The sequence below is a fragment of the Marmota marmota genome, unplaced genomic scaffold (genome assembly GCF_001458135.2).
Source record: "Marmota marmota marmota unplaced genomic scaffold, marMar, whole genome shotgun sequence".
Taxonomy (NCBI): domain Eukaryota; kingdom Metazoa; phylum Chordata; class Mammalia; order Rodentia; family Sciuridae; genus Marmota; species Marmota marmota.
In genome coordinates, this window is record NW_026000000.1 from 12,427,722 (window position 1) to 12,440,378 (window position 12,657).

The following is a 12,657-nucleotide window of genomic DNA, read 5'->3' on the forward strand; positions in this document are numbered from 1 at the left end:
GCAGCTCCGCAGGAGGAAGGCTAGACAGTACAGGAATTGGAAACTCTCTGAAAGTACAGGGTCCCTTGGGATTTAGCTACTGTTTTCTCCAAGAAACACCCAACGACCTCTCTAAACATTCCTGAAAAAAGAGACAAGGTCTCCTTTGTAATACCTGCTTCTTCAAAGTCCCACAAATAAACCTCTAGGTAATATATAGTCTAGATTCCTCCGGGTCTACCAATGTACAAGCGCTCCATCTTCACAGTTCTCAGAATCTAAGCTGAGTGAAGTCTGACAAGGAGTGGAATTGGATACTCTTTGCAATTACAGAGTTCTATGGGATTTAGCTCTACCCTCCCCAGAAAAATACCTAACCACCTTTCTTAATTCTCAAAGAAATATTGAGAATATCTGGGCTCCTTCCAGACACCACTTTCCTTTTCCTTTCTGTACCAGTTCACACCCTCTCACATTGTCTACATGTTATTACCTTGAATTACATACCTACATACATTTATATAGCTGAGAATACTGGATGTGTAAGTAGGAATCCTATAATGACTGGAGTGGCAAGACTGCAACCAATCATACCATGTATATAACACCATGCATCAACTCTCACTGTTTGCAGCACATGGCTTCCAGTGCTGATCCCTACATTCCCCCAACTCATGTCCTCCCCACCTCTCACTCAGAATATTCCATTCAATGCATGTACCATATTTTGTTTACCATGCATAACTCTACAATGCACATGGATGTACAAATGGATCTTTAAAACCCAACTTTCAATTCTTCTGGGTCTTAACCCAGAGGTGGAATTCTGTAATCCCACAAAGTTTGTTTTTTTAAGAATTGTCATACTGTTTTCCACAGGCTGTCCTATTTTACATTTCCATCAACCCCATGGGGCTCCAATTTCTTCACATCCTTAGCAATACGGGTTATCTCATTGTGTGTGTGTGTGTGTGTGTGTGTGTGTATGTGTGTATGTGTGTGTGTGTGTTGCTGGGGGATTGAACCCAGAGCTCTGTACATGCTAGGTAAGTGCTCTACCACTGAGTTACACCCCCAACTCACATTTCAGTTTTGATTTGAACTTCCTTCATGTTTAGTGATGTTAAGCATCATTTCCTGTGCTTTTCAGCTATTTGTGTATCTTTTTTTGAGAAATGTTTATGAAAATCCTTAGCCCATTTTTGAAAAAATTTTGCTGTTACTGAGTTGTAGGGGGTCTTTATGGATTCTAGTTATTAACCTTTATTAGATATATGATTTTCAAATATTTTCTCCCATTTCATAGGTTTTCTTTTCACTTTTTGGTTGTGTCTCTGATTCACTGAAACTTTTACTTTTAATGTGGTTAAATTTCATGTGTTTTTCCTTTGTTACCTGTTCCTTTGGTGTCTTGTAGGGAGATCTGAGTTTTAACAAAAATGACTACAGCTAATGCCTTACCTAAAACTGAGGCCAAGCAGAAGAAATAAGTTCTCAGCTCATCTGAAATCCCAACCCAACTCCCTGGCTGTCTGCCCTAGGACAGGTAAGCACACTGGGTTCTGTTGTGGTTCTTATGCTGGCTGCTGATCACTCACAACAACAGCTAAGAGGAGACCTGAGGGCACACACGGTTTCAAGCCAGACTACATGTATCTTTACTCTTGATTCCATTTTACATTGAGGCTCCATTTTGTATAAGAAGAGCCCCTCGCATTAAAAAACCCACACCTGCATCTTCCACATCCTGCTTCTCATGCTTAATGCATCCTGCTTGCTAGAACATAAAACATGAAAAAAAGGAAAAAGAAAAAATGTTTCTCAATATATTATCTTTTGTTCCTGTGCAATGTTGCTTTGACCTACTTTGCTTGTTATTTTGGGCTATAAAAGGCATGCTTTAGACCCTGGCGGGGGTAGAAGGGTGCAGAGGCAATTTGGTAGCTACCCTTGGGCCACTGGCAAATAAAGTTCCTTGTCCTGCTTCAAGACTGACCTGGTAAATTATTTCATATATACACAATGGAATATTACTCAGCAATAAAAGAGAATAAAATCATGGAATTTTCGGGTAAATGGATGGAGTTAGAGAAGATAATGCTAAGTGAAGTTAGCCAATCCAAAAAAAAAACCAAATGCTGAATGTTTTCTTTGATATAGGGGGCTGATTCATAGTGGGATAGGGAGAGGGAGCATGGGAGGATTAGATAAACTCTAGATAGGGCAGAGGGGTTGGAGGGGAAGGGGAGGGGGCATAGAGTAAATAATGATGGTGGAATATGAAGATCATTATTATCAAAAGTACAGGTATGAAGACACGAATTGGTGTGAATATACTATGTATACAACCAGAGATATAAAAAATTATGCTCTATATATGTAATAAGAATTGTAATGCATTCTGCTATCATATATAGATATAAAAAATGTGCCACAATATTTATACACCTCAGTGAGATCACTGGAGTCAGGGCTGTGGCTCTTGGGCACATAGGGATCCTGGATTCTTGGACCCAGAGAGGGGCACCCTCCCTCTCAAGTTGTGGGATCTCTGCATTGCAATTGTCTGGATCCACTGCAGTGACTGATTCAAGCCTGCCCATGGAAGAGGACATGAAACTGCATGTGTTTGAAGGTACCTCACTTATTCTCTCAGTAGCAGAGTGTTTCCTGGCTTGGCCTAGAAATCCAGTAAATAGACAATGTCAAAGTCTGAAATCTGGGAGGAGAGAGTGTACAACTCTTGTTTTGTTGATGTTTGTCTCCATCTGTCAGTGACTTTTGGTTCTCATCTGACTGTCCATCCCAGTACATACTTTCCTTTTAGTTTGACAGATCAGACCCATCAGTGACTGGCCGATATGCCAACTTCAGACTCCAGTCACACTTGGTGTCATCAAATTCTTATCTCTAACTTTCTGTCTATTTCTGATCTAATCAGTCTCAACATTTGACTCCACTAGAATGTATGTTAAAAATTTTCTCATCTGGGTTCCACAATGATTATGGGGTATGCCTGACACTGGGACACCTCCAGACCCTGTGTGAGTTGGAATGGCCCACATTCAATGTGGAATGGCTAAGTGTGGTTCAGTGGACCCCCATGCTGACCAGAGGGTCTGGAATGTGGTAATTTGTAGGCCTGGCCATCCTGATCAGTTCCCATATATAGACCAATGGCTTGGTTCTAAATCCTCTGCTGTGGTGTATTAAGGAAGTGACATAGTTGGCCAAGATTCTGGCTCTACAGGGTGGCAGGGTTCCCAGAATTGCCAAAAGCAGGATAAAATGCAAGGCACAGATTGACAACAGCCTCCATGGCATCTGTTGGCTCCTGTTCTGCCCCCTTCAGGTGAGGACAATTTGCCACTCCCCATATAATTCTCATGGGCCCCAGACCCCTGCACATTCCCATGTGTCCTACCCTGGATCTATTATATCTCCTTCTTCTTCCTCTTTCAGAGTGTCCATAACTCTCACTTCTCTCTTTGAGTCTATTTTTCACATTCATCACCCCTCCTGGGATGATTGCCAACAACTTCCAAGGACTGTCCTAAATTAAAGGCAAAAAAAGAGCAAGATGGAGCCCAGCAACTCTTGTTAACTCTTTTCACCTCTGATGAGCAAGGACCACATTAGGACAGAGGCCAGCAAAGCTTTTCTTGAGGCTGCTCGTTGCACCGAAGCTGAGGTGACAACTGCTAGAGGATGCCCTTCCTGATACCATCCAGATTGGGACCCTAATTCTGATGTGGGCCAGGCACACTTGGATGCCTATCACCCACACCTATTTGTAGGGCTATGAGGGGCAGCTAAAAAAGCCCATCAGTTTTTCTGAAACCACTGAGGTACTCCAGGGCCCCAAAGAGGCTCCATGTTTGTTTTTTAAAAGTTTGAAAGATACTTTCAGGACATACACTCCCTTTGACCTGGAGGCACAAGAAAATGCTCAGGCCATAAATTTGGCTTTTGTCTCTCAGTCAGCTCCAGATATTTGCAGAAAACTCCAAAAACTCAAAGGGTTTGCAGGCATGAATTCTTCCCAACTACTCAAGGTGGCCCAGAAGGTTTTAACAATCATGACAGTGCAGCTAATAAAGCTGCAAAATACCAGTTTAAAATCTTGCTGTCCACTATCCAAGAGTCCAGAAAAACCAGTTCAGAGTCAGATCAAAGGAACAGAAATCCAAAAGGAAAGAAAACCCCATTAGGCAAAGTTTGATGTGACTGGTGTAAAGAACATGAACATTGTAAAAAGGACTGTCCTAAATTAAAGGCAAAAAAAGAGCAAGAACAGAGCCCAGGTGGTTCTCACCATGGCCTTCCCCTCTGATTCAGAGGCTGATGAATGAAGGAGCCAGGGCTCAATATCTCTCAGCCTCCATGAGCACATCCATGGTAATTGCCAAGATAGGGGTCCAAATTCTTAATCTTGTAGTTGATATTGGAGCAGGATATTCTGTCCTCACCTCTCCCATAGACCCTGGGGAAAAATCACCATACAATAGGAAAAGGCGCAATAGGAAACATCAAACATTACCCAATGACCACCAAAAGGACTGTACACCTAGGAACAAAGGCAGTGACACATTCTTTTCTTGTTGTCCCTGACTGCTCATTTATCCTTTTAGGATGTGATCTGCTCTGAAAATTGGGTGCTGTTATCTCATTTTCTCCTATAGGCACAACTCTTTCTCTCAGACTAGCCTAGCAGCTCTTAGTGGCAATACTGCTCAGTGATGAATATATGTTTATTCCCCAACCTAAAGGAAACCACTCTCCCAAAGAAATTGAACTATTGAACTGCTGGAAACAAAAATATCTTGATGTATGGACTGAACAAGGACATCCAGGCCTGGCTCAACACCACCCTCCAGTGGTTGTAAAAACTTTTATCTTCGGCACAAAAGGTGAGAGTAAAACGAGATATCCCATGAGTTTCCAGGCTCGGAAATGAATTTCTCCTCACATATGCTGGCTCCTGGAGGCCAGAATACTGACTTCCTGCAAGTCTGCCTGGAACACACTGTTCCTGTCTGTAAAGAAGCCAGGAGGAGGGGCTGGGGTTGTGGCTCAGCAGTAGAGCGCTTGCCCAGCACATGCGAGGCCCTGGGTTTGATCCTCGGCACCACATAAAAATAAATGAATAAAGATATTGTGTCCAACTAAAAAATAAATATTTTCAAAAAAGAAGCCAGGAGGAAGTGAGTACTTACTGGTATAGGACCTCCGAGAGGTAAGCAAGCGAGTTGAGACTATTCATCCTACTGTGGCCAACCTCTGTGTAATTTTAAGCCTATTATCCCCCAGCACCTACTTTATTCTGTTTTAGATTTTAAGAATGCCTTCTTCTCTATACCTTTGGTGCCCATCAGCCAACTTATATTTGCTTTTGAATAGACAGACCCAGAAATACAAGGCTCTACTCAACTAACATGGACTCGCCTACCTCAAGAGTTCAAAACTTCACCCACCCATTGGTGTGAGGTTCTACAAAAGGACTCACAAAGTTTCAGACTAACTCATCCTGAACTAATTTTGTTACAGTATGTAGATGATTTGCTGCTGGCTGCAAAGGACTCTCTAGAGGGCACTGCAGATTTCTTAAAATACCTCCAAGACTGAGAGACTGGGTTTCTGCCAAGAAAGCCCAATTATGCCATCCCTTAGTAACTTATTTATGTTACACAATAAGAAAAAGGGCACAGACAGTTGTCAGGGGTCCTAAAACAAGCCATTATTCAGATACTCAGTCCCACCACAAAATGATAGGTCTTGAATTCCTGGGAGTGGCAGAATACTGTATGTTGTGGATTGCCTCCTTCATGGAATTGGCAAAACCTTTGTTTGAAGCCACAGCAGGAACTGATTCTATAAAATGGGCAAAGAACAGCAGGCTTTTGAGGCCATCAAAGAAGTCCTAACATAGGCCCCTGCCTTGGCCCTGCCCAATGTCACCAAGCCCTTCAATTTGTTTGTGGCACAACATTGAAGAGTTGCCAAGGGGGTTCTCACCCAGGATTTAGGACCTTGGAAAAGATTCAATTAGGGTGGCCAAAAGTTAACTTTGGGACAATTTCTCATGGCAACCACCTCACACTTTTTAGAGACCCTCCTAAATAGTGAACCAGACAGATGGATAACTAATAGTCATATTATTCAATACCAAAATCTGTTGCTTGACCATTTTTGACTCACCTTTGCCCTGGCATGGGCTCTTAATCCTGCATCTCTGATGCCAGAAGATGACCCTTGTGAGCACATTCATAACTGTGAGGAAATACTTGACCAGGTGAGTTCAGGAAGAGCTGACTTGACTGATGTCCCTCTGACTCAGACTGAAGCCATCCTGTTTGTGGATAGTAAGCAGCCAGGTCATAAATGGGACTCAAAGGACTGGAGCCGTGGTCACAACAGAAAAAGAAGTTATTTGGGTTTAAGTGCTGCCAGCAGGTACCTCTGCACAGAAAACAGAACTAATTTCTCTGACACAGGCTTTGAGGTGGGCCAAAGGTAAGTAAATCAACATGTACATGGACAGCCAGTATGCTTTTGCTATCTTACATGTGCACAGAACCATTTATAAGGAGTGGGATTACTAACTGCTGAGGGAAAGTCCATAAATAACAAAGATGAGATATTAGCCCTACTTGATGCAGTTTGGTTACCTAAACAGGTGGCCATCATGCACTGCCAGGATCACTAAAAAGGAGAGTCTCCAGTCATTTGGAGCAACAATTTTGCAGATGAGATGGCTCACCAAGTGGCCCAAGAATTCGAGCCAGCCACAAAGTTGGTCTGGCTTTATACCCTAGGATTAGCCTTCCTCCCTTTCACACTATCACCCAAAAGAAGAAGAGAAGACTAAAGAAAAGGAGGGACCAAAATTAGATAGCTGGTGGACTTTGCCTGTTTTCAGACTAATAGTGTCCTGGACCCTAAGCAAATCATTAATATAAGATTTGCATGCCATTACTCATTGGGAAAAGAACAAATTAACTGATTTTCTGTCTAAAACCTACTACATGCCAGGACTAAAACAAGCAGCTCAAGACATCACTGTGCAATGTACAGCCTGCCAACAAGAAAATGTTAAACAAGAAAGGTGGACACGACCTGGGGCCAAAAACAGGGTGACTGACCTGGAGACCATTGGGAAGTTGACTTCACTGAGGTAAAGCCTCCTTATAATGATTATAAATATCTCCTGGTTTTTATAGATACTTTCTCAGGTTGACCAGAAGCATACCCTACTAAAAATGAAACTGCTTGGACTGTCACAAAATTTCTTAATGAAATTGTACCTCACTATGGACTGCCAGCTGTCATAGATATATGGACTGGCATTTACTGTGGCCATAGCACAGGGAATATCAAAGGCCTTAAATATAAACTGGAAACTTCATGTGCTTACCACAAAGCTCATGACAAGCCGAGCACATGAACTAGATCTTAAAGAGTACCCCCAGTAAATTTGTTTTAGAAACCAGTGCTGAGTGGCCAACACTTTTTCCTATTGCTCTATTGTGGGCCTGAATCACTCCTTATAAAGAAATTTGTCTCCTTTTGAGATCATATATAGGAGACCCCCCTCCCTTGCTTCCTCAGGTAACTGACATTCATTTGGCTGAGATTAGCTGCCAGTCTCTCATAAACTACCTTAACTCTCTCCAACAGATTCAATTTGAAGCTCATAAATTCCTTCAAGAGAACCAGCCCTGAGAGACCACTGATATCCAACATCTATTCCAGCCAGGAGACTATATCTGTGTCAAACGGTTCCAGAAAGAAGGACAAAAGCCAAGATGGAGGGGACTTTACTCAGTCATCCTGACTCCCCAATGGCCATAAAGGTAGAGGGACTCACAGAATGGATTCATCACATCCGAGTCAATACAGCAAAGGTGTCTCCTGAAGAAAAATGGACAGTCCTCAGAGACCCCCACCACTCTCTAAAAATAAGACTAAAAAAATGTTAAAAATGTTTTTTCTCTTGCTCAGACTATGTTATGAGGTCTGAGCTGCCAAACCTCATTGCCATTGGAATATACCATGGAAAGAGCTCAGGGACAGACCTGAGATTTACTGATTATATATATATATATATATATATATATATTTTATTTTTTTTTCCTTTTTTTTTTCCAGGCAACCTACCCCAGACAATTGGAAACTCAAATGTTTCAATGACCCTTATCACTATTATTGTCCCCATTGGCTATGTGTTACCATAGCCACTTATCCTGAGGGGACCTAATGACACAACTTGGCTCCCAATCTGGAAGGAAGAGGTCACTCTAAAGGTTAAGATAATGAAATCCATCCATTACAAAATCCAAACTGGGTATACCTGGGGAATCCATTTTTACCAGAGGAGATTTGACAGTGGAAATACCCCCTGAGCCCTAGGACAGTGGGTCCTCTAGCAGAGTTATAAGACACTTTTCTCTAGTCACAGCCAGAGAGCCCCAACCCTGGCAAATCACACTCATTGGTTTCCAGCCAGTCATCCTAGGAAACTCTGGGAGCCCAATCTGTTCCCCACCCTGCAATCGCCCACCAGGTCATTAACTGTGAGGAAATACTTGACCAGGTGAGCTGGTCTGGACTGGCAAATGACTGTTGACTATTTCTCAAGTCTAAACCCCTTTACTATATAGGGTTGGGTTCCACTCTGGAGCCCCTACAGAGGCTAATGTTTCTGTTTCTGTTAACCCAGGACCAAAATTTACCCTAGGAGATGAGTCAGGAAATGCCACCTGCCTTGTCTTCCCTGGCATTAAAAATGTGCTATCCAATTTCCCCACTGATGTTTGCTCTTATAATATCACTGGAAACCCTACTTTGTGTCCTATTTTTTCCCCCAATGAGACCTGATTTGCTTTGATACTGGACTGGCCTGCTGTTTTCCCCCAGACCATTCCCCAAGTATTTGCATTATTATACATGTATTGCCTCAGATCTGTGCCTATAGTGGGCCAGAGGGAACTCATCTTCTTTCAACCAGAGAACTTCAAGGTGAAGGTCACTGAGTCAAAAGAGTAGCTTATTTCCTCATTCTATCCCTAGTGGGATTAAGCATGGCAAGATCCACTGGGATGGGAACTGCAGCACTAATAAAAGGACTCACCTCCCTAACCTGAGATAAACGAAGACCTAGGTCATTTAGAACAAGCTATTGACCACCTATATGACCAAGTTCAATCTCTGGCTGAAGAGGTACTTTAAAACAGGAGGGACTTAGATGCCTTGTTCATGTCACAAGGGAGGCTTTATGTGGCCCTAGGAGAGGCCTGATGCTTTTATGCTAATAAGTCTGGAATCATCAAAAGTTCCATGGCCAAAGTAAGGGAAAACATTCAAAGACAGAATCAAGAGTTAGAAAAAAAAAATGAGTCTTGGTTCAAAAGGTGGTTTGAATGGAATCCCTGGCTAACTATCCTTCTCACTGGCCTAACTGGATCCATAGCCCTAATGTTTATAGGATTATTTATTGGCCCCTGGATTTTAAAGTGGCTTGTCAAATTCATTAAATAACACTTTTTTTTTCAGTCAAGTTAATATATACTCATGGCCATTACAACCCTCTACCTAACTTAGAAGGTGAATCAAGGGTTTGTATAAGAAGAGCCCCCTCCCATTCAAAAGCCCACATCTGCGTCTCCCAAAGCCTGCTTCTCATGCTTAGTACATCTTGTTTGGCAACACATAACATGAAACAAAAAAAAAAGAAAAAATATTATCTTTAATTCCTGTGCAATGTACCTTTACTCAGATTGCTTTGACTTACTTTGCTTGTTGTTTTGGGCTATAAAAGGAATGCTCTAGACCCTGGTGGGGGTCACAGGGTGCAGAGACAATTTGGTCTCTACACTTTGGCCACTGGCAAATAAAGGTCCTTGTTCTGCTTCAAGACTGACCCGGTGAATTATTTCAGCCATGCCACAACAACACAGGCCTGTCCACCTGCACCAATCCTTGGTGCCCAGGTCTGACATGGCAGGGATCCTAGAGAGGGAGTAGCTTTTTCTCCTGACAGGCACTGCTGCTGCTGTTGCTGCTGCATGTTCTCTGTGGCATATGCCCCATTAGGTGATATGCAATGCCCAGTGTCCACAAAAGTGTTTAAATTGATATTTATATTAAAATCAAAAGGAATAAATAACAAGGTATATATAATAACGTGGCCTGGATTATGTATGTCTTATACCTACACAATCATAAAATTCAGTTTTACTTTGGATGCAGGAAGGAGTTCACAGAGGAAGCATTTCCTGTATCCATCCTATCTCAAGAGTCATGGTGTGGGGACCTGAGCCCCAGAAGGATGAAGCTTAGCATGGAGCATATAGATCAGGGAAGGCAGAGACCCAATTGAGGTCCCACCAAGAAGGAAGAGCCCAGATCTGGTCAATATCAGAGCCCTTCCCTTTCCATGCCTCCTCCCCACATGTGCTAAGGTGCCAAACTAGAGCCATGGGCAGCCACTGGGAATCCCACCTATTATCTTGGTTGACTTCCCCAATTCTCTTATGTTTTTCCTGCATCCATGGAGGCAGATCTCATGACCTCTGTTCTTGGAGGTTCAGTGACTTCAAGCCTTATTACCTTCCTGGGGCAGCCCCCCACATACTTCTAATCTCAGGTGTCTTTTGGAGCATTTGTCAGTTCCTGGTCTGCTCAGACATCCAGTGCCCACCCCTCACCACTTACAGGTTGGGTCTGTAGCTGTGGCTAAGGTATTCTCAATGCTCAGCCTCTTGGGTGCCTGGTTTCTATCCTCTCTACCGACCTGAGCCCCACCTGCTATCTCTGGCAAGCCTCTGTAACCCCTTCTGATGTTGCTGCCTATTGCCCTTGCAAATCTCAGGACACTTGTTTAATGACAACAGAGCATGCAGCAGGTACTTCCCAAAAACCCAGCACTGCTTGTAGTGTGGATCTAATCAGCCTCACTAACCATCCAAACCTCCTGGGATCTCTCACTAGTCCAATTTTGAGGGTGAGGGAACTGAGATCAGAGGGCTCAGGGGGCTTCCCAGTCCACACATGTAGAAATAATAACCTCTGTTTGGGGGCAAGATGAAGTTAACAGGGCTGCTTTCTTCACATCCTCGCCCTGAGCCAGCAGAGAGTCAAACTGGCCAGCTGAAGGCTGTGAGGTGTGGCTGAGATGTACTTGAGGCCTCTCTGAGTGTGTAGGATGCCCATGCATCTGGGATTATCTCCCTAATGGAATGTTCTCAGCCCTGGCACATTAAATAATATATTTAATGGGCTTGGGATATAGCTCAGTTGGTAGAGTGCTTGCTTCAGATGCACAAGGCCCTAGGTTCAACCCCCAGCACCACACACACACACACACACACACACACATAAATTTCTGAAGAGGAGCCCCCAACTCTCTCTCTCTATACAATGGCTTCAGGATCCTGAGGTGAGCCCTAAAGGAAGAACCTACAGGAGAAGTGATAGTTGATGGATCCTGAGTGCTTCCTTCAGCAGCAAAGGAGTGGCTGTTATGGCAGCCTTTACATGGCCTTGGATCCTGACCTCAAGAAGTCTCAACTCATGGGAAAGGTGTTTATTGGCCAAGAACAGGGAGCTAGGCAACCCATTCCCTGGGAAGTGCTCCTGGCTTTTAGAGAAATGAATATGTCAGTTATTGAGGTTATTGACACTAGTGTTACCAGAAATAGGATCTTTTGACATGAAAATGATAGAAATAAGAAAAAGCCAAGTACTACATATGCAGACAGGCAAGGCTTTATAATTATGGCTTCAGTTGAAGGGAAGCAACTGAAAGGGAGAACAAGCAATTGAAAAGGAGATTGAAAGGGAGAACAAGCTGCTCCTGAACACAGGGAGATAGAAGCTTTTTTGGATTTTCTTGAATGGACTAAGGTTTAGCAATTTTTCATCAGCCAGTAACATCATTTCAAAAGATGTATTACTTTTTGTGAGATATTTGGGTCACCAGGCAGTCATGATCAACTTGTCTTAGGAACTCATTTCTTCTTGCAGTGGATACCATCATCCTGGGTAAACATCCTGCTCTTATGGTTCAGTCTAGGACTTAGGATAGGGTTGAATGACTTTCGATGTTTGAGATACTGCAGTTGCAGAAAGAACAGAAGGGTGGAGTAGAAGAAAATGCATACTGATGCCAATGGCTAATCAGTATGTCAACATGCAATGCGGAGTAGAATCTGACCCAAATGTAGGCAGCAGATGGGACAGACATAATATGAAGACAGATGCTAAGTCTCTTCAATCTGTTCTAGTCATTCATCAGACATCCATAGATCCAAGGGAAGAGTCAATGTTTTAAGCAAAAGTGGTTTTCAAGTCCCTGAATATTAACCTAGGAAACTCTTATCATCATAAACCATAAGTCAGAGGTGTTATCTATATGTTATAGTGGGGATATGGAATGTCCCCCAAAGGCTCATGTGTTGAAAGCTTGGGTCCCCAATGCTCTGGTATTCAGAAGTAGGGCTCTTGGAAGGAATGTGTCATGATGGATTAATAATTTGAGATGGTAGTAATGGTAGGAGATAGGGCCTAGCAGGAATAAGTGGGTCACTAGGGGCATGTCCTGGAAGGCTATATCTTGTCCATGGTCTCTTTCTTGCTCTTTCTCTGCTTCCTGAAAGCCATTAGGTGATGAGCTTTCCT

The 12,657-nt window shown here is 43.0% G+C and overlaps 1 protein-coding gene across 1 annotated transcript; it reads left to right on the forward strand.

The window, feature by feature from the left end:
* Positions 1–2,289: 2,289 nt before the first annotated feature.
* LOC107153402 lies at positions 2,290–8,078 on the forward strand. Its single transcript, XM_048807573.1, has 4 exons — positions 2,290–2,614; positions 4,749–4,889; positions 7,012–7,153; positions 7,657–8,078. Exons 1-4 carry the CDS (start codon positions 2,374–2,376, stop codon positions 7,811–7,813), a joined length of 681 nt encoding a protein of 226 aa, XP_048663530.1. The 5' UTR covers positions 2,290–2,373; the 3' UTR covers positions 7,814–8,078.
* The last annotated feature ends 4,579 nt before the right edge of the window (positions 8,079–12,657 follow it).